Below are 24,902 nucleotides of genomic sequence, written 5' to 3'. Positions count from 1 at the left end.
ATTATAAGAATTTCAATGACATCTATTAAAATTTTCATTTATTTAATGTGGTATTTCTCAGTCTGGCACTTACATTTACTCAACATTGATTCATATCCTTTACACATATGATATGTTTATTGAGGATTTGCATGTGTATTATGAAACAGAAACAGATTTAAAATAAATTGTTAATTGAAATAAGAGTCCCAGGAGAAAAAAAATCTTTGAGAAAAACGAACATGAATTACTCTGCACATTTGAGAAGTGTCCGATTGATTATACCCTGAAGAAATCCCATCAAGGAAAGAAAGCTCCTACCTTCACTTCAAATTGTTTCCCAGCCCACAACATTAACACAAATGGCCGGTCCAATAGGTGAAGAATTGGCTAAATTACAATTTAGCTACAAAGCCATGTCAAAATATCAAAGAACACATTAGAGAATCTTAATTCTTGGTACAGCTCAGTCCTGTAGGGTATTTAGAGTACATTCTCCAAATCCTAATGTTACAACACTGAAACTACAAAGAATCCCATTCCTGTCAACAGAGGATACAGTTTTTGGATTTCAAGAACTCTCTTTCGCGCCCGACACTTCAAGGTCCTTTTTCTCTCCAGCACTCTTACCTTCACTGACAGCCGCAGGTTGATCGGGAAGAGATTCAGTAGACTCCTCAGGATCCTTTTTTAGCTCTGTCTCGAACTCCTTGGCTGCCTGTAAAATTCATGATAAACAAATCAAAATGTTGATGACTAGTCTTCAGCTAAACCTAGAGAACTCAAGACCACAGTGACCACTTTGCATGACCGGATTCAATTTTAAAGACATATTTCCCAATAGAAGTACCATATGATAGTTGGCATTGAAAAGAGATAAGTTATCCTTGTGGAAGAATGACCAGCTCTTGCTTGAGCCATTGATGGGATTGATTTTGGTATGCTAAACCAAGATTGAGAAGTGATGTAGATGTTGGTTTTGGGACCAGTAAAGAATTATAAGAAGCTCAAATTTGCAAGTATGGAAACGGAGAGAAAAAAATTTAAAGAAAACAAGCAAATGCCAAGGAGGGGTTCATGAGTTTCTAAATTCAAGACTTTTTAGAGAAAATAAAAGAAAAAGCAACAGAAGTTAGATGTCTCAAGCAGCCACAAATAGATGTACATGGAACTGTCATTCTGTTGTATAGACTCTTTCGTTGCAGTCAGTAAGATTTGGCTAACAAAGGCACCTAAACTCATGCATTAGAAAATATAATCCAACATTTCAAACAAAAAGTAAAAATATGTATAATGTCAAGGAGTTTCCAAAAGTTTTAGGAGTGAATATAGAAACGTTATCTAGAGCTAGTGAAAATTGAAGACTTTTTACTGCTGAGACTTAGGAGAGATAAAACTGCAACTCGGTTCAAAGTTCCACAAGTTGGGTGAAACGTATCAGCAAAAGATACAACGTAACATGCATCAACAAGTAGAAAGGACCCTGTACACTTTGTTAGACAAAGCTCAAACCAACTGATATAAAAGGATATCAGTGCAAGTAGAATTGAATGAGTCTAAACCAGAAATTTGTAACATTTTTATGCTTAGACATTGGCTTAGCATGTCAGAAATAAAGAAAAGCTAGATGTTTACCGAAACACATCTAAAATATTAACACTTAGAACTTATGGAGGTATCATTGTGATTTTAAGAGAGCTGGATACAGAGAAATGAGAGGTTTGCCAAATTGCACAAACCTAATAATTTATCAATATGTCCAATGTAGTAATGACAGGGCCTAATTGAGGAGAGCCTCATATGAATCATTCTCCTCACTCACCCTAAGAACGAAAGCCATGTTTGGATTGGATTCTACTTTGACTTTTTGGATTGAAAAAAGTTGTGTGTTTGAGTGTCCAACCATCAGGTCGAACTCAAGCTCTGAAACTCTAGGGTAGTCCTCGTAGCTCGGAGTTTCTTCTCCCTGAGAATCTCTTCATGTTTGGACCATGGTGTTGGGTCAAGTCAGATTCTCGAAGTGACAGGTCAGACTCTTCCCTTCTATCCTAGGCCAGAATCCCCCCTCACCAACTCGCCTGAATTCTTCCTGAGTCCAGACAGTGACGACTCGTTTTTCCAGGTATCCAAGTGAGTTCCCAAGTCTGGGTCGGAACAATCATGGTTTGCACGACCCAACTCTACTACAAAGATACTAGAGAAGACAAACTTTTAAACTTCTTTAAATTGTAGCTAACTTCAAATCGATAGTATAACTTTTGGGATTCCAATACTTTGTTGATTCAGAACTATCGAGTACAGTCCATGTAGTCCATCTCCGCCATTCAAGTAATGAACTTTAGAATAAACCCAGATAAAGGAGAAGGTTTGCGGTAGACTAGACAGCCACCACAAGCCTCAGCTGATAATAAAATTAACCATGGTACTTCCACCTGAGGACTAAATGAAAGAAGAAAAATTCAAGAAATGGTTACTAGAAAGCAAAAAAATATCAGTATAATTAACGAGAAACAATTAACTGGCAACTGTTGGAGAAAGAAATCAACAAGGAACTAAATCAACATAAAAACATGTTTACTACAATACTGGAGAAGAAAATTCCACAGACGGAAAACCAACATAGGATAATTAGATCAGACAAATTTCACCATCAACACCCTCTCTGCAGCTGCTCGATGTCAATTTTAAGAACATAAAAAAACTAAATTTTATCATAATAGCATCCGAACAAACGAAATTTAGCTTCGAGTCACTAGTCTCGTCAAGTTCAACAAAAAAAAAAAAATGCAGAAAAATATCTAAAAGAAAAGAAAAAGACAAACCTGTTGAAAGCTCTTCAGAGTTTTTCCAATACTCCGTCCGACTTCGGGCAACTTCTTCGGCCCAAAAACTAAAGCTGCCACTCCGGCAATAACTGCTAGCTCCGGCACTCCAAGCCCGAACAAGCAATTGCATTTGAGACCCTTTTGGGCTTGGCTCCTGCTCAAAATCACGCAATTACTCTTCCTCGCAAACAAAGTTCTATCATAACTGAAGAAAACCGAATTACTCGAACCCAGAGAGGATCGGGGTGATGAAGTTCGCGGTAGTAAAGGCAGAGAAAGAGAAGCGGAAGAAATCGCCATCTCCACGCTTAGGGGAGCCGTGAACGCAGACCGATTTTTCTTCACCTCATTTATCACATTTCGATTTTCCTCGAATAATTTAGGAGAAGTGGAGAAGCTGTTCAAGAATTCAGCCGTGTCTGGCTGAGAAAAGGAAACCAAATGGATATTTAATTTCACACTTGGCCCAAGTTTAGTAGCTCAGGCCCATATTATTCTTTTAGGCCCTTTAATGAGAAACAAATGGGTTTGATATGGGCTTTTCCCCACCCATGCCGCCCTGCGAGTCTGACTTGAAATCCAGCCGTAGGAGAATTTATATTATTAATTAACATAATATATATTAAATATATTTATAAAAATATTAATAACATTATATTCGTAAACACTAGGGTTCCTTTTAGCTCCTTCTCTGCGACGGTCTTTGGTCAACCTCACTCAGGCTACTCGGCGACGATTTGTTGCTAGCAAGCAGATTATCTTCTCTGGTTAGTCAATATTCTGTCTAGTCAGATCTTTGCGGATAGTAATTTGCTTTCATGCATCCTGCAGTTCCTTTTTGGTGAACTTATGCTCTCGTCACTCTCTATAGGGAAGTTGGTTTTTTCTTGCTTTCTGTTTGCAACAAAGTTTCTCTAGGAAACTTGTGTTGGTGCGGAGCTATTTTTAGTTTCTTGTTATGGCAACTCGTAAGTTATTTCCCTTTCAGTTTCGCTTTCCATTCTTTTGGAGTTCATCATTTTGAGGATTATTTGTCTGGTTCTGACAGAGTCATAATCGTCTGAATTTTCACAGGACTTCAGTTTGAAAATAATTGTGAAATTGGAGTTTTCTCAAAGTTGACAAATGCCTACTGCCTGGTTGCTATAGGAGGTTCCGAAAGTTTCTATAGGTGAGTGTTTGCATATGCTTTCTTAGTTTCTTTCCTACTTATTATTTCGTAACTTGAATAATCCTGCTTTACAGCACATTTGAAGCTGAGCTTGCTGATGTTATCCCCGTGGTAAAGACCTCCATAGCAGGCACTAGAATAATTGGGCGGTTGTGTGCTGGTGAGTATACCTGAATTTTTTATTTTTTATTTTGTTTGCCATAGTATTATTGTAGTCACTCAAATGTATTTTATATTGCAGGCAACAAGAATGGACTTCTCCTTCCACATAATACAACTGATCAAGGTGATTTTTTCTGGCGAATTAAAAGCAATACAGCTTTACTATATTTTTGTTATTGTTGCTTGATTATGAAATTATATTTTTTCAACTCATTGTTTTCATGGAAACTGGAAAACATGTGTTATGTCCTATCATATGACATCTGTGGAGCAAGTTTGTGATCCTATTATTGCACAGAGATAGTTACTTGGAGAATGTATTTTCTTAAGGGGGATCGGAGTCATTTCTCCAAGAGACTTTTTCTCTTCTTTGTTCAATTCTCATTTTATTTGTAATGCTATGTACAGGTATAGAATCTCTGACGAATGTCTTTATATGGACATGCTATGAATTTCTTGTGATTAATGATATCTTTAAATGTTTCAATTTTTATAATATTCAGATAGGATATAATTTATACTTTTTATTTATTTGCTAATTTAGTTATTTGATTCAGAGCTTCAGCATTTGAGGAACAGCTTGCCAGACCAGGTGGTTGTCCAGCGAATTGAAGAGAAATTATCTGCACTAGGGAATTGTATAGCTTGTAATGATCATGTAGCACTTACACACACCGATCTTGACAGGGTAAGTTTCCTGTCTTTGAAAACTTTACACTAGGAAGCTACTTGAATTACCGAGTCCCTTCTTTTTGTTTCTACTGTTTTAGGTCACCTATTATGGTATCTAGCTCGTGGATTACCTAAACTTTGGCTGTTGGCGTGATGAACTATTCGAGATGCAATGATGATAACTCATCATCATCAAAGCATGCTGTCTTGACTACATTAGTCATTCTCCTCATACTATTGCATCATTTATGTATCCTGTTGCGATGTATTATGCATGTTTTAGCGTGATAGTGGTTTGATGTGTCTAAAGTATGCTCACTTAGTACTGGATTCTGATTCCTGTGCTAGAGTTAAAAATACGGGTTTCATGTTGGTTGTTAGCCTTGGAACTTCTCCTTCAGTACCTAATCCAGGAATGGTGGCTAAAATAACTAGCAGCATTTCAAATTGGGTGAGTTATATGGTGACGATAATCTATATCATTTTATGTTTGTCAGTACTTTGAAACCAGAAGGATTTATTGATGTGTTTCTCTTACCCCTGAGAAAAAACAGGTATATGTGGATTTTGTGTTCGCATGTTTGTTACTTGCTTCCAGCAATATGAATAACTGTGTTGTCTATTCTTTTCATGCAAAAAATTTTACTGCGTGAACAAACTGTTCTTATTATTTACTGATCTGCCATCTACATTTGAGACTTACTACTTATTTTCTTTCTGATTTTGTCCCTGCTCACAGCTCTTCATCTACTGATCTTTTGTAATTACCTTATTCTACTTGTTTTCATTTGAATTTGTGACAGTGACTTGTTGTAATCTGTTAAAGAAGTTGTGGAGCTCTTTCTTTATTAGTTATTATCTATACCTCATAGAAACAATTTCATGAAGTTACACTGTTAATCATTGATCATGGTTCTATAGAATTTACGCATTCTAAAGGACTTAAGAGACCCTTCGTGATTGTATGTTTTTCAGCCGAACAGATTTTGTATGCATTCTGTAGCTTGTCCATAGAGAAATGAGAAACTGCTATTTACTTGTGATTTTTTTTATTTTAGTTAAAAAAAATTCTTTGAATTCTCACGCTTCCTGCTTTCTTTTGTTTCTCTAGGAGACGGAGGAGCTAATTGCAGATGTTCTTGGAGTTGAAGTTTTCAGACAGACAATTGCTGGTAATATTCTCGTTGGGAGTTACTGTGCATTCTCCAACAAAGGAGGAATGGTAGGTGTCTGGGGTCATTAGCATTTCCAAGCTGTCTTTACTGAATAAAAGAAAAAAAGGTTTTGTGCTGGATGTATTTAAATGTTCACTGTAAAACAGGTCCACCCGCATACATCAATCGAGGATCTTGATGAGCTCTCAACACTCCTTCAGGTACCTCTCGTTGCTGGAACTGTGAATAGGGGTAGTGAAGTAATTGCTGCTGGCTTGACTGTTAATGATTGGACGGCGTTTTGTGGATCTGACACCACTGCAACTGAGCTATCTGTTATTGAAAGTGTCTTCAAATTGAGAGAAGCTCAACCTACTGCTATCGTAGAAGAGATGAGAAAATCGTTGATAGATAGTTATGTTTAAGATTTCTGCTATCCAGACCTTTTTCAGGTTGCTTTAAAACTGTATTCTTCAAGTGTTACGTTATCTTGTATCTTCCCAAGCTTGTATCTCAAAAACTTCCGTATCTGTTCATGAGCAGAACACCCTATTTAAGATAATGGCATTTGAACTTCCTGTGGCTCGTTTGGAGTGATTGATGGGGACTTCCGAGTTCTTTTCGCTAGTCGCTAGCCAAAAGCCGGTGGAAAAGGACAAGGGCCTTCCCCTCTTTCGCTCCCCACCAATTATTTGTTTTCGGGGTGATTGGGAGGTCTCTCTTCCTGAGGACCGGAAGGACAATCTTCCCATTTGTTCCCATTGATGAGAGCTCCACAGGAGGGATAGGGCGACTGTGGAAAGAAGGGGGTCATTTGGGTCAAGAAGCAGGGGAAAGACAGAGAAGATGGGGAAGAGATCCTCTCCTCCTCCCTCTATTTCACGCTTGCAGGAGTTCTGTTGGCAAGAGAAGAGGAGGGTTTTCCCCCTTTTCCTCCATCAAAGTGCCAGCTCGAGCATGAAGTAAACCACCAAGCATGACCTGTTTTCCCTCTCTACCAAATTTTTATATAATCTAAACCAAAACAGGGTACTGGGTCTGGTTGACCCAAGTTTCATCCAGGTTGAATAACGCTAATTCTGTAAAGTAGATTGTTAATAAGTACTAAAACAACAGAAGTAAAAACAAAAGTAACTCTTTGTAAATTTGAGAAGTTAATATTTGTTCATTTGGTCACTGATGAAACTCATGAAGGAAAGTGCACTCCACTTCTTCCATCACTTTAAATTGCTCGCCCAGTCCACCAAATTAGCACATATGGCCAGTGAAATAGTTCAAGTGGTTAAATTCCCTCCCAAAATCCATGTCAATACTAGCTCCAAAGCCTCTGATGTTGCAATTTGTAACCAGTTGATTTGCAAAGAATAAAGAACACAAATAGAAGCCTAATTCAGTGCAAATTAGCACATATGGCCAGTGAAATAGTTCAAGTGGTTAAATTCCCTCCCAAAATCCATGTCAATACTAGCTCCAAAGCCTCTGATGTTGCAATTTGTAACCAGTTGATTTGCAAAGAATAAAGAACACAAATAGAAGCCTAATTCAGTGCAAATTAGCACATATGGCCAGTGAAATAGTTCAAGTGGTTAAATTCCCTCCCAAAATCCATGTCAATACCAGCTCCAGAGCCTCTGATGTTGCAATGTGTAACCGGTTGATTTGCAAAGAATAAAGAACACAAATAGAAGCCTAATTCAGTGGGCAATTTAGAATAAATTCTCCAAATCCTACTGATACAACATTGAAATTATATAGAATCACATTTTGGTTAACAGAAGATACGGTTTTTGGATCTCATGCTCTCTCTTTTGCCCCCGACTCCTCATGGCCCCTTTTCTCCCCTGCGTTCTTACCTTCGCTTACCACCACAGGTTGATCTGGAGGAGATTCAGTAGACTCTTCAGGAGCCTTTTTTAGCTCTGTCTCGAACTCTTTTGCTGCCTGCAGGATTCATGATCAACAAATCATAATGTTGATATCAAGCATTGAACTTTTCACCAAATAATAACCAACTAATTTTCAACTAAATCTAGAGAACTCAATACCACAGTGATCACTGTGTTTGATGGAAGGCAACAGTATAGAAACATTTCACATTGGAGAGCACTTATCAGTGTGGAAGTATGGCCAGCCCTTGCTTGAGTTATTAATGCAATAGATTTGGCATGCTAGACCGAGACCGAGAAAACCACTGGTTGATGTTGGTTTTGGGACAGGCAAATGATTTATTAAATGATAGTCCAGAATGGCAAGAAGGATTCATGTGTTTCTAAATTCAAGTTTTCTCAGAGGAAATAAAAGAAAAAACTAAAAATATTAGGCATCTCAAGCTGCCATCGGTAGATGCACATGGAGCTACAAAACAATTTTATTTAATCACTTGAATGTGCAGGCATCTTGGTTGAATGACTGGGCCTAAATGAAGAGTTTGGACAACCGCCACAGAACAAGTCTCCACACCCACTCTAAGTATGAAAGCTAAGTTGGGATTGAATTCTTTTTGTGTTCTTGGATTGGACATGGTTGTGTCTTCAACCACTGGGTAGTCCATGTAGCTTGGAGTTTCTTCTCCCTGTGAATCTCTTCTCATTTGAACTACTTAAACATCAAACCCAGCTCTACCTCAAAGACACCACAGAAGAATTTCAACCATCAGTTCCCTTAAACTGCTTTGCAGTGAAGCTAACTTAGCTTCTAAAACCACATCATGTTTAGGATTCTACTAGTTTGTTGATTCAGATAACATCCAGTAAAGTCCATGAAGTCTACTCTGCCACTTAAGTAATCAGCTTCAACCTAAGACCAGATAAAGGAAAAGGTTTCCGATTGGGCAGACAGCCAGTACAAGCCTCAGTCACAAAAAATTAGACTATGAAGCAGAAAATCCTGAGGCTATTTCGTTTCACAGAGAAAACTTATTTATCTCAAATCGAACAACCACATAAATATGCCCGGCACAACTTAGAACAGAGCAACAACTGGCAAATTGTTGCAGAAAGAATCCCAGAGAATCGGGTATCATAAGAACATGTTTATATTGCAATATGAGAAAGAAAAAAAATCTAGAGAAGGAGAACCTCGAAGTAAGCTAATCATATCAGACAAAATTTCGCCATCAACACCCTCTTCGCAGCTGCTTGATCAATTTTAAGAACAGACAAAACAAATTTTTTATCCAAGTAACATCCACATCAAAATGAAATTCATCCTCGGGACATTAATCCCGCGAAGATCAACCCAGAAAAAAGCATAAATTTTACTTAAAAAAGAAAAAGACAAACCTGTTGGAAGCCCTTGATAGTTTTTCCAACACTCCGTCCGATTTCGGGCAATTTCTTCGGCCCAAAAACCAAAGCTGCCACTCCGGCAATAACTACAAGCTCCGCGACTCCAAGCCCAAATAAGCAGTTGCATTCGAGACCCTTTTGGGCCGCGCTCCTGTTCACTGTCACACAAATACTCTTCTTCACAAACAAACCACTGTCATTATTGAAAAAAACAGAGTTGCTCGAACCCAGAGAGGATCGAGATGAAGTAGTTCTCGGCACTAAATGCAGAGACAGTGAAGCAGAAGAAATCGCCATCCCTGCACTTGTTTATTTCCTATCGTTTTCAGACAGGGAAGAGAGTAGGGATATTACGCGGAGCTGTGAACCCAGACCCATTTTTCTTCACCTCATTTATGAGGTTTGGCAGTTTAAAATTAGCAGAGAACTGGAGATCGTATAAAGTCGTCAAAGAATTCATTCATGTCAGGCTTGACAAACAGAAGCCGAATTGAATATTTGATTCCTCATCTCAGGCCCAGTGTTACAGCAATTGGGTTTGGGTTAGATTTGTGTCAGTTTCCAGAACCTACTGCCCCATCCTGGCCTGTTCCACAAATTGGTTTGCATACTAATTTCGTATCCAAGAACCAAATCAAAGTATAATTGCAACTTACTAGGAGAGAAACTAAAAGTTCAAGAACTTTTGAAGTGCCTCTTATGACAAAGAATGGAGATGTGGTGAATCCAATTGTAGGAGAAGAAGGAGTGTCTGAAAAAGAGTACTTAGGCAAAATTACTTATCGTTCTTAGGAAATGAGCAAGATAGATATCCTATCTCCAAGTTTGTGCCATTTGATTGGTTTACTCTTTCCTATAAAGTTTTTTTTACCAATCTTAATGTAGTGTCCCCCCCTAATCTTACTTGAACTTCTTCAATGTCCGAATTGGAAATATGCTATGGAGGAAGAGATGTCAACCTTAAGATCATGGGGTGCCTGGACTTTATATTTTTCCCCTAAAATCAGTATTGTAGTAAGCCGTAGATGGGCTTTTATAGTTAAACATAGAGCAAACAACACTATAGAAAAGTATAAAGTTCAACTTGTAAGGCTATTCATAGAGATAGTGTAGATTATGGTGAGATCTTCTCTCCCGTTTCTAGATTGTTCACATTTTGATTTTAGTAGCAGTTAATAAAGGTTGAACTCTCCACTAACTCAATGTGAAAAATTCATTTTCATATGTCAACTAGACTGAGGAGTAACCACCTAGGTTTATTACCAAGGGTGGAGACATGCATAGTATTCAGACTTCAAAAAACTATCTATAGGTTAAAGCAAAGTCCTCGTGTTTATTACTCAGGGTGTGATAAGCTTAGGGTGATATTTTTAAACTTTGGCTTTGTGAGAAGTAACTCAAACCCGTCAATGTTTATCACGAAAAGAATAACTGGCCATGTAATCCCGACCGTATATGTGGAGACATGATCATTTCAAGAGAAAATAATGATGAAATTACTAAGATCAAAACCTATCTTCAAAAGTACTTTTAGACTAAAGATTTGGGCTCTCATTGATACTTCTTATGCATTGAAGTAGCTTTAAACAAATCAGGTATTCTCCATTCTCAAAGAAAGTATGTAATGGACATTCTTAGTGAGGAAAACTTCTATGGGATGAACCAATGGATACATTGTGTAAAGTTATTATGGACCTATTTGATGAAAGTTCACCTATCTTGAAAGATCATGCTCAATACAAGCAATTGGTTGAAATGTTAATGTATGCTATTTTAGCAGACTCATGAAAACTCTTAGGAAAATTCACTTGGTGGTTGTCCATAGAATTCTTTGATATTTGAAATGGGGACCAAGTGAGGGTGAAAAATTGATAAGAGGTCAACAAGTGGTATTATACATTTGTAGAAGGAACTCTAGTAACTTGGAAAAGTAAAAAACAAAACATGGTTGTTTGCTCCAGTGTCGAGGCTGACCAAGCTATGATATAGACCGCGACTGAGTTAATTTGGGTTCATTCTCTTGGCTGATTTTGGAGTAGTTATGCCTTTGCCTATTGTTAGGAGGTTTGATAATTAACCTCCATTTTTTTATATTTGTTAGCAATCCAGTATTTCATGAGAAAAGTAAACATATAAAAATAGATTGTGCCCGTCATCTTTCCCTTCCTTTATTTCTACATCAAAGTGGTAGGTTTCTTGCAATAATGGCCCTTCGCCTCTGACAAAGAGAAGAGGAGGAGAGTTCCAATCGATGTTTTTCCTTTTTTTTTAAATGATGATATCATTAGATATTATCATGGATTAACAAGGTTGACCTAGTCATTTCATTGGGTTAATGACCAAATGAAATTTTATAACATTGATTAGACACAAGTGTTATGTTGTCAATCTAGGATGATTTTATAGTCTCATGTGAAAATTGGCGAAGAGAAAGATAATGGGCAATGTGGGGAGACAATGGGCTATGAGAATTTTAGAACAAAGCAGTTTCTCAAACAAAATATCCTTTTAAAATCGATAGCATTAGAGCTTGAGCTAACTTGGGATTTGCAGAATCAAGAAGTTGGACTTGCATCTTCTACTCTTAAGCTAATCACTCCCCCCCAACTCTCCAACTCACCCTAAATCTGATTATTAACCGATTCCGACGACTTGACTCAGTTTTGAGGTGTTTTTATCTAAAAGGGTTCCCCATCAAAGTGAAAAAGTGCTACTTGTTTGCTTTTTGGATAAACATCAAGGCTTAAATTAATAATTAGAATGCTTGTTGAGAGTTCTTTGCCTTCAAACTCTTACTTATCACGTTTAAGAAATCATTATTTTAGTGATGTATGGACCTGTCACGCCTGTGACAGTTCTATACATTGTTTCTTACCAAATCAAATAAAGCAATTAGAAGAAGAAAAAAAGTTTGGCTCATCCACTTCTGAATTTAGGAATATATTTAATCAATTGCGGCGGCCCACCGCAGACCAGTCAAGAACAGAAGCCGCGCTTGCTTGAGGCACAAGGATTGATTATGTCTCCTGGTTGTCCCCCAAAGCTGCCAACCTCAAAATCTAAACTTTTGCTGTTGGGTATTTATGACGTTAGAGATCCGATTTTATTCCACAAATTACTTGAATTTAATCGGAATTTTTCCATGCATGCAAATAAAATTTCATTTACTTTGTTTTTTTAATGTTAATTCCCCTAAGAGATTCACCTTGATTATAAAATCTGGAATTTCGTTCTTGTTGCTATGTTAATGAGGATTAAATTAAGTTTATACTACCTTATTGTGCCTATCAGTAACGAATTTGATTTTTAAATCTCTGTTTTTTTCCTAATTTGCACCTTAATAAGCTGATCTTTCATGGCCTCATTTCAATCAGATGTAAAATAATTTACGATTCACGAAATGGGAAGATTACCCTGGAGACTAGAGTAGAAATCTGAAACTTTCAATTTTGAATTTCCAACGACGACACTTCTGCACTTTGAAGAATTCAATTCCTTTTCGAAATCACGTGAATGCGACTTCATACGCTCGTTGATGTGGTGCCTTGAAGGCTGTACGGCATACTGGCCTGCAAAAAATAGCCTTTCCCTGATACGAATCGGATAAGCTCGAAAGGAAGTTTTTCAAAGGTCTTTTGTGATGGATAAAGTCAGATAATGAACAGGAGGAAGAACCTGGAAATTTCGAATTTATTGCGGTTGATGCGGCTGTGTGTTGAAGAAGGAGAGCTTTATTTCACAGTCTCTAATGGAGTATTGAAGGAAAAAAAATAATAATTAATGGAGGGTAGTTGATTGGTTGCTTGTTTCTAGCGGACCCACTTCAGCATCGCTTTCCTTGCGACGTTGCTGTATAAGCTAAAAAAACGTTTGGTCGTCTGATACAGCTCAAGCCAAAATCAAGCGCTCTTGGGGGATAGAAGAGACAGAAAGAGAGAGAGAGAGAGGAAACAATGGATAGGGTGTTCTCGGTGGAGGAAATTGCAGACCCCTTTTGGGCATCGCATTCGCTGGGCAAGGATGAGACATCGAAGATGAACAGGAGCTCCTCGGAATGGACCTTTCAGAGGTTTCTTCAAGAAGCCTCAGCGGCGGAGGACCCGTCCGTCTCTGCTGCAGTTGGGTCTTCGCCCCCGGGGAACGATGGGATTGGGGATGATGAGGTGGTCGAGATCAAGGAGCCGCCCCCGCAGCCGCAGCCCTCGAATCTGTCGCATGACGTCCCGCTCGATTCCGTGGAATATCAGGCGATGCTGAAGCGCCGGCTCAATCTCGCTTGTGCTGCCGTCGCGATGGTTCGGGTAGGCAAGTTTGATTGGATGAGGGCATTGTGGGCTTGCAAATTCTATTTTTGTTTGTTTTGGGTGCTGGGTTTTTTCGTGCATGATTAAAAATTTGTGGGGAATTTTGTCTTCTGTCTGTGTTGTTGTTTTTTATAAGTTTTGTCTGTCGATTTTGATCACGGTTTTGTTGCTTGTGAGCATTCATTTTTGCTAGATTCGTTCTTGTGTGGTTTTCTTTCTCTGGTCAAATGACGGTTTTCCGTTGGCATTATGTGAGCTAGCAAAGTCTGGCACTTCTGATTTGTGGTCAACTGGAGATCAGCGGTAGTGTGTATGTCTGCTTTTATTGATCTTTCTGATGTTTTTGATTCCTTAGAAGCGATTTTATGTTTAATCTCTTAGTTTTCTGTCGGTTGTTGCTTATCGTGGTCATCATCGTCGTCCAAGCTTTATCTGTAGTTCTGAACTACTCTGGTGCTTGCACTTTTGACGTTAATTCGCTTTCCCGAAAGGTTTTCTCAAAAAACAATAAGGACTTTATTGAACAATATTCTTTTGGTTTTGTAGGGAAAGCTGTAATTTAACTTACTTTGGTTTTTTGTTTTTGATCAAAACTTTATTTTCTCTTCTCATTTTGTCGTTTGAACTTGAGAATTTTGCATTACTGAACCCAGAAAATTTCCAAGATAGCCAATCAAAGCATGTGTTACCTGTTCGTCAATATGCTTTTGAATGTCTTCCCTTATGTGTTTAATGAAATCAGGGAGCAAGTGTAAAATCTCAAGATTCTGCTCCTGCCGCTGATAAAGGATCACCAGCGTCAGATGCTTCACAGTTGACATCTCAAGGTCCCATTAAAGGTGATCTTCTTATCATATACTTGATGCTATCATGTCTGACGCTATTTAAGACTTGTCAACATGCTGTGTGTAAACCTAGATATCTTTAACGCAAAGATGCATCTAAGATGATGGCACTGAAAACTACATCTCATACTAGTTCTGTATGGGCTATTCCAATAGGTGATGCGGAAATCAAATACTCTGCATATGCATGTGGTAATCTTTTAGATGCAATAGAGAATAGAGAATAGATATGGTATTTTCTTCGGGAAGCTCATGTTTATGTTGACATTTATGTTAAACAGTAAAAAATGTTGATTTTTAAGGATGGAAACAGCCTAGGTTTCCTTCTTGTTGTAACTTGTAACAATTCTTCATATACTCTGCTATTCAAAAAATAAAAACTCCTTCATATACCCTAATCCATGTCTATCTTTGCATCCCAGAGAAGTGTATGGATATGGATGCATTATGGGCCTCAAAGGTCTTGTCAGATCCATAGACTGAGTCAACCAATTTACTTCATAGTTGAAGCTAATTAACCAAGGTTAATTCATGGGGAGGTGTTTCTTGTGTTATTAGGCGGGATTGGACTGGTCTTGCATTTCCAAGGTTTGTATTTGTTTCTCAAACCACTAAGTTCCTCATTCTTGTGCCCTTACATGAAAAACTGAGGCTTGCAGGCCTAGAAGTTGCTATTTGCTACCAGAAAACGTGGTTGAGCTGAAGTCTTTGGTAATGAAATGTGACTGATGGAATAATGTAAAAAAGGTGAGGCTTTTCAAAGAAAAAAGAGTTTACTATTAGTTGGAAAACAGAAGCTTGCAGACTGGATGCATGTGAAAGGGTTCCTCCTAAAGGTAAAAAAGGAAATTTGATAAAAGTTTGGTAGAGGAAATAATAAAATACTTTGTTCATACAAATGGTCTGATTCCTGACAGAATAAAAAGAGCTAAAGATTCCCCTCTTTTAGTAATGACCCTGAAATAATAGTTGGTCATTGCTTGGAACTCCTGTGTCTAATAACATGAGGAAGAGGCCTATATTCCTTCTTTCAGTAATATATTTAGTTCTCACTTTTAAGCTTTATCATTTATGGTATCAATAGCTCTGTAGAAGTTCTGGTCCAAATGCTGCCTTAATGGCACCTGCATTATTTGCTTTGACACTGTGTGTAGGTTTCTTCATAATTCTGAATGTGTTAATATTAATAGTTGAACTGTTAGATTGAGTTGATGTTTTATACATCTTCATTAAAAAAAAAGATAAAGTTGATGTTTCCTTAACTACACACAGTGTCTTTCATTTTTAGACCAGCAAAAAATAGCATAATAATTTAAAAAAAGAAGAAGAAACAGTCAATTTATCTCCTGAAAAGTGTCAAGGGAAGACCTTAGACTACCAAGCAAATGAAGGTTGCATATGTGCAATAGAAACAGTAAAAAAAAAATACCACTTATATGAAACTCCCTGAAACTTTTCAATTATGAAATGGCTCTTAGAACGGCCTAGACTATGAATGAAAGCACTTGTATGAATTTTTAATGCTCGTGGATGCTGTATGGTATACCTAAGGAAACAAATGGATTAGAAAATAAAGACGAGTATAGAAAGAGAAAGATTAACAATTGAATGAGAGAAAAAAGAACAATGAAGGTTCAAAATTCTTGTTTTCATTAAGATATTTTGGTCAGTAAGTCTGTGGAAGTAGGTCCAATTTCAGTAACATTGTTAAGATGACTTCTGCTCACTTTTTCTTAAAACTCTTTAACTTTTTTTTTTAAAAGAAATTATTCATCCTTTCACTATTTCAAAGAAAAAAAAGGGAACATCTAAAAGATTTGACTTCTGCTTTCTGGGATGTGGAGATCTCTTCCTTATGAATGCAAAATTTGTGTTTGTATCAAGTCTTGGGGCCTTGACACAAATTGATCATAATGTCTCTTGTTTTCCCCTGACTAAGATCTATTAATATGCGATGGAAATTTGCAGAAATGTCAGTTCGCCATTGGAGCATTTAAGTTAGCCTGATCACATGTCTCTTGATAAGTGCTATTGTTTTTGGGAGGTTGGGACATGTGGCCCTTCTGCATGGATACATATAATGCTTTAGAAGTTGTATACGCTCCCAAACCATAGTTGGCTGGATATGGTTAGCCCTCTTTTGTGGCTCTACAAATAGATAGTTTTTAGGTGCAGGCCCACATATGAGTACATGCTCTGATACCATGTGAAGTTGGGTCCAAGGCCCATCCCAAAATGACTAGCCAACTTAGGAAACCTCTTTTCCAGCTAATAAACTGAAGATCTTTGTACTCAGTAATCCATGTGGGACTATTCCTTAACATATTTATGAATATTGTCTATCCCTTTAGTTTTCTAGATTCTTGAAGTAGATAACTTAGAATAGTTGGAAAAAGAGGATATATTGGAGGTTTAATTATGGGAATACTAGGCATAGATCCTTTCTCTATGAGGTATTATAGATTTTAATGTAATTATTTATGTTCTTTTGAAAAGAAGGAACAAATCTGCTTAATGTAACTTGTTCAACTGTACAAGTGAATCAGTGCTAGTTTAAGTTGACTTGGAAGGCTGTAAATTTGATTTATGTGATATGATTTCAGAAAGGTCCTACTGTTTCTGGATCTGCTGGCATGTAATGTTTTTGACCCAGTTTTTTCTGCTTGCCACCATCTAACATGATGATTTCACTCTTTGTTTGCCCTGTAAGTTAACAGAATATTTACCTTTTAATCGTTATTGGACTTGTAATGCTTTTGACCTGTTTTTTCAGCTTGCCACATCCGATGTACTGATTTCACTCATTGGTTGCCCTGCATGTTAACAGAATATTTTATCTTTATTGGACCTGTAATCTTTAAGGGCATGGCAGTTGATCAATTGGTTGTCATATAATGATAATTGACATATGGAGCTGAACACATGAGCACAAAAAGCTGTTGTCATGCATATGGTTTGCATCTTACTGTCAGATTTTACAGTGAAACATGAAATCCTTATATCTTTACTTGGTGCTTTTTACTTGGTCATATTCATTCTCTTGGCTGTGAAATCTGACTGTGAAATGACAGCATTTAAGTGTATCATTCAATAAAAATGAAGATTTGGGTGAAGGAATAAGAGAAAATTGAGAGGAAAGGAGAAAGAAAGCAGAGACTTTTCTGAAGAGCCAAGAGGCTCGTGCAAAACCGCAAGATCTTCTTAAATAACTGTTTTGAGATGATAATTACAGAAATACCCCTATACACTTAATAAATCTTATTCTCCTTATATCTTCAGAATATTTTAAGCATAGATATGATGCAAAATAAGATTACATACAGAATTTTAACCATAGAGGTTGTGAAATGATCAAAATACCCCTGGAGGGTAAAGTGACCAAAGTACCCCTGGATGTATTTTCTGACACTCCTCCTCAAGTTGAGGCGTATATATCCAGGAGTTCCAGCTTGTTACAAAATGACAAAAAGTCTCACTTGCCATGGGCCTTGGTGAAGATATCTCCCAACTGATCTCTAGACTGAAAAAACAGAGTTACTACCTCCTTCATCACTGTATCTCGAATGAAGTGGCAACCAACTTCTATGTGTTTAGTCCTCTCATGGAAAACCAGATTACCTGTAATAAAAATTGCAGTCTGGTTATCAAAGAACATACTAATTGGCCCATCCTGGTTGAAACCCAATTCCCGTGAGATTGATCTAACCCACATCAACTCGCTCACTGTGTGAGCCATCGCCCCGAATTTAGTTTTTACGCTAGACCAAACTACAACATTCTGCTTTTTACTTCTCCAACAAACCAAATCTTCCCTTAAGAAGACACAATATCCAAAGGTTGACTTCCTGTCCAGTTAGACCCAACATAATCTGCATCAGTGAAAGCCTCTATCTTCATATGATTGTTAGGCCTAAAGAAAATACATTTTCCTGGTGCCCCTTTTCAAATACCTCCAAATTCTCTGTGCAACTTCTAAGTGTATTTTGCGAAGATGTAAACTAGCTCACTAAATTTATTGCAAAAGAAATATCAGGTCTAGTAACCATTGCTTAAATTAACTTTCCCACTAACCTCCAATACCGTGTTCTGTCATTTAATTCAGCACTCTGATCATCGTGGAGATCATATCCCACTTCCATTGGGGTATCATGGCTTTGCTCCCAACAAACTGTACTCTTGAAGCATATCTATTATATTTTTACGTTGTGTCATCACAACTCCTTTATTTTTCACCAATTCAATGTCCAAAAAATATTTCAGCGGCCCCAAATCTTTAGTTTGAAAATGTGCAGACAAATGAGACTTGGTATCCTCTGTACCAGAAATATCACTCCCAGATAATATAATTTCATCTTCATAAACTAATAGTACCACAACTTCATATGACCTCTTCATCACAAACAATGAGTTATCACAATGACTCCTCTAGATTCCCATAGATATCACAACCTGGCTGAATTTTTCAAACCAAGCATGCGGATTTTGCTTGAGCCTATAAATCGCCTTCTTGAGTTTGCATACTCTATGTATCTCCCCATAAGCAACATATCTGGGAGGTTGCTCTATATTCACCTTTTCTTCCAGATCACCATAAGATAGGGGCTACCTTTGATTAACTGCAACCGAGATTAAAATACGAACAGATGATAAATGAGCAACAAGCGATAAACTTTCAAACACATCAAGTTCAAGTATTCTCCTGTCCAACCAACCGAGCTTTATATCGCTCAATAGAACCGTCTGCATTATACTTGATACTATAAACCCAGTGGCAATCAACAACTTTGGCTCTTGATGGTAGGTCACAGAGTTGCCAAGTGCCCTGATCTATCAAAGCCCCCATTTCAATATTCGTAGCTTGCTTCCAATGAGGAGACGAAAGTGCCTCCTGCACTGAAGAAGAGATAGTGCATGTAGAGATGGACAAAACAAACTTTTTATAGGAGTCAGATAAAGAAGAAAAAAAAGATACAAAATGAGATAAATGATATCGTGTACCTTTCCTGGCACCCTTCCTGAGTGCAATAGGAAAGTGTAGATCATTACCTCCAGGATCCTTAGACGAATTAGAGTCATGGTGTCACGCGGTTAGATTTAGGCTAAGTCCGTCTAGCCTTGCGGAATATCTACCCCGTGCGGCCTAGCTCTTCCGAAGAACTAGTCAGCCTCCTTGAGCCTCGGATCCTCCAACCAATACTTCACACAAGAAGTTGCAAGCCAAATGGGACAATGAAAGGACCAAGATATAGCAGAGAAAAACATACTTTGTATTACGAATACAAGATTACAAAGGATGGCCAAACACTCTTGAAGGCCAAGGCTAAAAACTCTCTCTATACACTTGAAAAGTAAAGAATACTAAGGATTTTCGACCTCTTTACAATGGGAGAGGCCCCTCTATTTATAACCTCTCCTTTGGCTTTAGATATCTCTAAAAACGCCAAGAAATCCGCCAGAATCCGAAAAATCCGAATTCTGGCGTCAGGGGCGCCCTGGGCGCCCAGGCGTCTGGAGTCCTGGAAACCCCATTTCGCCCCGCCAGGACTCTGTTGGTGCGCGCCTGGCGCCTGGCGCCGGACTCCTGGAAACCCCATTTCGCCCCGCCAGGACTCTGTTGGCGCGTGCCTGGCGCCTGGAGTCCTGCTGGCGCAGGACTCCTGGAAACCCCATTTCGCTCCGCCAGGACTCTGTTGGCGCCAGCAACCCCATTTCGCCCCGCCAAGACTCTATGGGCGCCAGCAACCCCATTTCGCCCCGCCAGGACTCTATGGGCGCCAGCAACCCCATTTCGCCCCGCCAGCACTCTCTGTTGGCGTGCTGCCTTGTGTCTGGGCTGGCTGCTGGGGTTGTTGTGCACCTTGTTGCTTGGCCATCCGTTTGGCAAGCTCAAGTGTGTCTTCCTTTGCTGCAGCTGATGCTGGGCCAGCCATATGTGTGCGCCCCTCTGGGCCGTGCCTTTGCATTTGGCCTTGGCCGTTGCTGCTATTGCTGTGCACTGGACTTGCACAGTCTTTTGCCTTGGTGTCTGGCCACACCATGGCTTCATCCTCCGTCTCACATGGTCTGGTGAGAGAGACAAATTTGGAGTCGGAGGTGAGACTTCTTTCCTACGTTTATTTACCTGTAATGGTTTCTCAACAATGTCTGCTTGTGACGGTCCAACAGGCTCATCATCTAGTACAAGGCTAACAGACGCAAGTCCACGTGAGATAATAGGACCAGATGGTAACGACACAGATGAGAAGAAAGATACATCCTCAAAGAAAGTAACATTTGCATATACAAATGTCTTTCTAATGTATGAGCAAAAATATTTGTACCTCTTCTATGTGCGAGAGTACCCCAAAAAAACACATTTAACTGCTCGAGATAACAACTTATCCCTAGAAGATCCAAACACTTATGCAAAACAGACACAACCATACACTAGAGGAGAAACAAGAAATAATGGCACTAACGACACCAAGGACCAGTATAAGAATTTTTTCTTCTAAAACAGACGAAGGAATATCCCTATACACTTAATAAACATAACTTAACATGCAGAACAACATAAAGAAATTTAACCACAGCTGTGGTGAAATGACCAAAATACCCCTGGATGATAAAATAACCAAAATACCCCTTTGAGACATTAAATTTTGTCTCAACTCGCTGCTTTGTTGTTGACTGCTAAAGTAATTCATTGTGTTGAGCCCAATTATCATATCCTCGATTTGTTGATCTGCCACCTCTCTCTCTCTCTCTCTCTCTCTCTCTCTCTCTCTCTCTCTCTCTCTTTCTCTCTCTCTCTACATCATTATGTAAAAAAGACTCTCAATAAACTACTACCAAGAAAATCCATTTCTCACATTGCTTGCTGTATGAGGAAAATGAATTGTTTACCATTATTAACAGATTATAATTATTTTTGTATATACAGATTCTATATGCATCAATTTTGCGGGCTTATTATGCTCGGCTTTGGCTAATAGGCTATTTTAATAACAGAGTTTATTTTCAAAAAACAAAAATATGTAGGAACTACTGCTCGCTTCTCTATTATAGTTGTCTAACACCTCTCTAATTGGCTGTTCAACAGCTGGAGGTGGTTCATCCAATACACAAGATAAAGCTATCACTGGAGGGCCAATAGTTATTCCATCTTTGACTATCATACAGAAAAATGCGGCAGTTCAAATTCGGCCTTCTACTAGCGGGTCATCAAGGGAGCACTCTGAAGATGATGATAATGACCCTGAAATGGAAACAAACGAGCCTTCAGATCCTGCTAATGCAAAACGTGTAAGGAGGTAACACCATGTGTGTTAGTTCTGCCATTTTCTTCTTCTGTGAGAAAGATCAACAATGGTCATGTTTTCTGGTACAGGAGAATTTTTATCGATTCTTCCTGTAAGTGATGTGTATTTTCTTTATCCTTGTTTCTGAGTCATATGATGCTGTGCAGGATGATCTCCAATAGAGAGTCTGCAAGACGGTCTAGAAGAAGGAAACAAGCACATTTAAGTGAACTTGAGACACAGGTTTTACCTTTTTCTCCTGTGTTGATAATTTACTGATCTTTGTATATATATATATTTTTTTTGGTAGGCTTTTGTATATATATATATTCTTTTTTTTTTTTTTTTTTTTTTGAGAAGGTGATCTTTGTATATATTTTCTATTACTATTGCAAAAAAATGCATGTAATTCTGTGTGTTTTATCTTTTGGCTAGAGGTAAAAAGATCAAAACATGTGTCAATTGGATTCACATGACCATGCTGTGCCTTGGCTAACCAATGTGAAGAAAAAAGTCCCATGTATGATGCTTAGGTTATCTGGTTGTCTTCACACTTATCATAGGCTGGAAATAAAGTACTTGTCACTGACATGAATTATATACCCGCTCATGGGATGGCTGCAGTCTTCATTCTTCAGAGATTGTTTAATCATCATGTAGAGAGATTACAAGTGGAGCACCTCTCCATCCTCAAATCATTTCACATTGAAATTGAGTTTTAAGGAGAATATCTCCACTTTTTCTTGTATAGAGCCAGCCAGCACACTACATTTGACTGACACATTTTCACAAATGTGGTAGCTCTATAACATGCAGTTTGGACGTGAAGGTTTTTCCATCCAAAACTGGTGGAAACATTCATGACATCTCCCTTCACATGGCCTATGGCCTATGGCCTGGCTAGAAATGGTGATCTATGTATAGTTAGTGCTTGTGTAACACGGCTGCTACAACTTATCCGGTAAGGATATATTTATTTCTTGTCTGCTAACTATATTTCTAAAATATGAATCTCTTTGATGTTTTTGGTTCTTAGGTTGCTCAACTCAGAGTGGAAAACTCTGCATTACATGAGCGACTCACAGACATTAGCCAAAAGTATAATGAAGCTGCTGTTGACAACAGAGTTTTGAAAGCAGACGTTGAAACTTTGAGGGCAAAGGTAAAAGCATCCCATTGGCCCATATTTTTGCTTACCTACTAAAGAGCTAAGTTGAACTTCAAAACTACTAGAGGGGATAGCTAATATGCATACTATTTTAACTCTTTGTTTCAGGTTAAGATGGCTGAAGATACAGTTAAGAGAGTGACAGGGATGAATCCCCTCTTCCCGACCATGTCAGATATATCAGCCATCAACATGCCGTTCTCCAGCAGTCCGTCTGATGTAGCAGATGCCGCGGTGCCCACTGCGAGAGAAGACCCAAAGCACTATTTTCAACCAACCCATGATCAAAGAATAAATGCTGGCATTCCGCACATCCCTACCCCGCCCCCAGTTGGGGAGGTTCATGGGATGAACAATTCTGGAGGTAAGATGGAACGATCCCCTTCAATGCAGCGGGTCGCCAGCTTGGAACATCTGCAGAAACGGATTCGTGGTGGAGCATCCAATTGTACTCCAGTGCAGTGGGAAGCTGGGTGGGAGTCGGAAGCCTCCCTTCCAGTCGAAACTACTAAACAGGGTCAAGTGTGAATATTCTGTCATTATTGTAGCTGGAACCAAAATCCTTTTGTTTCTAAACAACTCTGCTGAGTTCATGATTTCAAGCAGTACTTGGAAGAAGTCCACTGTCCACTATTTTCAGTAAATTGACGTTTCTATTGACTTGCAGCTGCCAAACCCTAAACTCCCGTTTTGAGCTTTTGGTCTTCTTTTTACTTTTTACTTTTTACTTTTTACTTTTTACGGTCACTTGTCGGCTGGCTCTGAAGACCGGATTCCGTGTCTGCAACGGTACGGTTTCGCGTTGTTAGATACCCTCGTGCGTTTTGTCGCCTTTCGCAAAAAGCCCTACGGAAGAAACCCTTTATAAATTCGATCAAGGTTTCTTTTAGTTCTCCTCTCTCTGAACCTTGATTCAATCACGACGAAGAATCAGAGAGCACGTGACTACCACGCTTTCTTCTATCCCCCCGGAAATCTCCGTAGAGGTCATGCAACCGAGGCCACGGTGATTTCTTCAAGATTTCCGGACGAGGAGCATTCACAGAATCGGCTGCAAGATCTTACCTCTCGGGAATGTTGGAGGCAGAAACGAAACGATGCAAGAAAGGAGGTATAGGTTTCTATGGAAATTTGTAACTAATTGTCTTTGTACAATTGCCATCTATCTTTTCTCTGTACAATATTAGCCGCGTTGACATTGAATTCTCAAGAACAAGAAACGCTCGAGAAGAGACGCCGAAAGCCGCGTCTTCTTGACTCGAGCATATTCTTGTTCATTGTACAGAGGGGGGAAAAAGGAACAAAATGCTGGCTCCTGTGCATCTATTAGTTACAAATTTCCATACAAACCTAGACTCCTTTCTTTTCCTGTGTACAAGGCAAAGGTCGAAAGAACCAAAAGAGAGGTAAAGAAGGACAAGGGCCCAGACGGATTTCGGCCTCTTCTAGTCTTCGGTTCCGCCGGCGATACAGTCCTTGTCGCTCACCAAGAAAATCATCCAATCATTATATGGGTTAGTACTATATACTATTTACGCCGTGTTCAAGAATCAAGACAAAGCTCGTCTTCTTCCTCTTGTAGTTCTTTTCTGATTTTCTTTCAGTGCTGAAACTTTATGGTCTTCTTCATGATATCCAGATGGTGCAACACAAATGCAGAAATGCTATGGTTGTGAAAGGTCACTCATCCAGAGTGATTAGCTCGGGTAAAAACAACTCTACTCCACCTTGGAGACTGCTGCCCCTTGTGGAAGAGGTGTTTAATCTTACTGCCAACATGGACATCACTTGGCCCCATGTTCATCGAGTGTGTAAAATCTTGCGAAGCTCACTATAAGGCAGAACTGAGTTATTTGCTTTAATTTGCTTAGGGTTTAGGTTTTAATTTGCTTTAATTTGCTTAGGGTTTAGGTTTTAATTTGCTTTAATATGCTTTACTTTATGTAATTTTGCTATCTTTGTGTTGTTTTGGTCCCCTTATTCATGTAGTTGGGGACCTTTAGACATTCTCCTCAATGAAATCATCTTTTCTGCATTTCAAAAAAAGAAAGTGTT

At 38.7% G+C, this 24,902-nt stretch overlaps 4 protein-coding genes and 1 long non-coding RNA gene across 5 annotated transcripts; 3 read left to right on the top strand and 2 right to left on the bottom strand.

Moving 5' to 3' along the window:
- Nucleotides 1–238: 238 nt before the first annotated feature.
- Nucleotides 239–3,192, bottom strand: LOC137948821 (sec-independent protein translocase protein TATA, chloroplastic-like). The gene is made up of 2 exons (XM_068794998.1): nt 2,802–3,192; nt 239–697 (listed from the first exon to the last, which is right to left on the bottom strand). Exons 1-2 carry the CDS (start codon nt 3,102–3,104, stop codon nt 551–553), a joined length of 450 nt encoding a protein of 149 aa, XP_068651099.1. The 5' UTR covers nt 3,105–3,192; the 3' UTR covers nt 239–550.
- A 290-nt stretch (nt 3,193–3,482) lies between these two features.
- Nucleotides 3,483–6,547, top strand: LOC137948607 (eukaryotic translation initiation factor 6-2). The gene is made up of 8 exons (XM_068794703.1): nt 3,483–3,571; nt 3,676–3,772; nt 3,879–3,975; nt 4,050–4,135; nt 4,217–4,261; nt 4,695–4,825; nt 5,921–6,031; nt 6,131–6,547. Exons 2-8 carry the CDS (start codon nt 3,763–3,765, stop codon nt 6,386–6,388), a joined length of 738 nt encoding a protein of 245 aa, XP_068650804.1. The 5' UTR covers nt 3,483–3,571; nt 3,676–3,762; the 3' UTR covers nt 6,389–6,547.
- Nucleotides 6,548–7,446: 899 nt separating this feature from the next.
- LOC137949020 (sec-independent protein translocase protein TATA, chloroplastic-like) lies at nt 7,447–9,674 on the bottom strand. Its single transcript, XM_068795277.1, has 2 exons — nt 9,245–9,674; nt 7,447–7,904 (listed from the first exon to the last, which is right to left on the bottom strand). The coding sequence occupies exons 1-2, from the start codon at nt 9,545–9,547 to the stop codon at nt 7,758–7,760; spliced, it is 450 nt and encodes a 149-aa protein (XP_068651378.1). The 5' UTR covers nt 9,548–9,674; the 3' UTR covers nt 7,447–7,757.
- Nucleotides 9,675–12,895: 3,221 nt separating this feature from the next.
- LOC137947571 (light-inducible protein CPRF2-like) lies at nt 12,896–23,516 on the top strand. The gene is made up of 6 exons (XM_068793374.1): nt 12,896–13,551; nt 14,297–14,393; nt 21,481–21,691; nt 21,847–21,922; nt 22,716–22,841; nt 22,956–23,516. Exons 1-6 carry the CDS (start codon nt 13,204–13,206, stop codon nt 23,373–23,375), a joined length of 1,278 nt encoding a protein of 425 aa, XP_068649475.1. The 5' UTR covers nt 12,896–13,203; the 3' UTR covers nt 23,376–23,516.
- A 172-nt stretch (nt 23,517–23,688) lies between these two features.
- Nucleotides 23,689–24,897, top strand: LOC137948521 (uncharacterized). The gene is made up of 2 exons (XR_011111631.1): nt 23,689–24,361; nt 24,487–24,897. It is a non-coding gene; the product is annotated as an uncharacterized lncRNA (long non-coding RNA).
- Nucleotides 24,898–24,902: the final 5 nt, after the last annotated feature.

The sequence above is a fragment of the Aristolochia californica genome, unplaced genomic scaffold, assembly GCF_029961685.1.
Source record: "Aristolochia californica isolate CCGP_79_NKW_82.1479 unplaced genomic scaffold, dmAriCali1.0.hap1 SCAF_13, whole genome shotgun sequence".
Classification (NCBI taxonomy): Eukaryota; Viridiplantae; Streptophyta; class Magnoliopsida; order Piperales; family Aristolochiaceae; genus Aristolochia; species Aristolochia californica.
The sequence above is the reverse complement of the archived record's forward strand: the minus strand, read 5'-3'. Positions and strand labels throughout refer to the sequence as shown.

Bases quoted from the DNA above. Each gene is read 5' to 3' on its own strand.
- LOC137948821 (XM_068794998.1), bottom strand. From the start codon at position 3,104: ATGGCGATTTCTTCCGCTTCTCTTTCTCTGCCTTTACTACCGCGAACT. The intron at 698-2,801 runs GTTTGTCTTTTT...TGAATTTTACAG, and splicing joins CTCTGAAGAGCTTTCAACAG to GCAGCCAAGGAGTTCGAGAC.
- LOC137948607 (XM_068794703.1), top strand. The intron at 4,136-4,216 runs GTGAGTATACCT...TTTATATTGCAG, and splicing joins AATTGGGCGGTTGTGTGCTG to GCAACAAGAATGGACTTCTC. The intron at 4,262-4,694 runs GTGATTTTTTCT...TATTTGATTCAG, and splicing joins ACATAATACAACTGATCAAG to AGCTTCAGCATTTGAGGAAC.
- LOC137949020 (XM_068795277.1), bottom strand. From the start codon at position 9,547: ATGGCGATTTCTTCTGCTTCACTGTCTCTGCATTTAGTGCCGAGAACT. The intron at 7,905-9,244 runs GTTTGTCTTTTT...TGAATCCTGCAG, and splicing joins CTATCAAGGGCTTCCAACAG to GCAGCAAAAGAGTTCGAGAC.
- LOC137947571 (XM_068793374.1), top strand. From the start codon at position 13,204: ATGGATAGGGTGTTCTCGGTGGAGGAAATTGCAGACCCCTTTTGGGCA. The intron at 13,552-14,296 runs GTAGGCAAGTTT...TAATGAAATCAG, and splicing joins CTGCCGTCGCGATGGTTCGG to GGAGCAAGTGTAAAATCTCA. The intron at 22,842-22,955 runs GTAAAAGCATCC...TCTTTGTTTCAG, and splicing joins TTGAAACTTTGAGGGCAAAG to GTTAAGATGGCTGAAGATAC.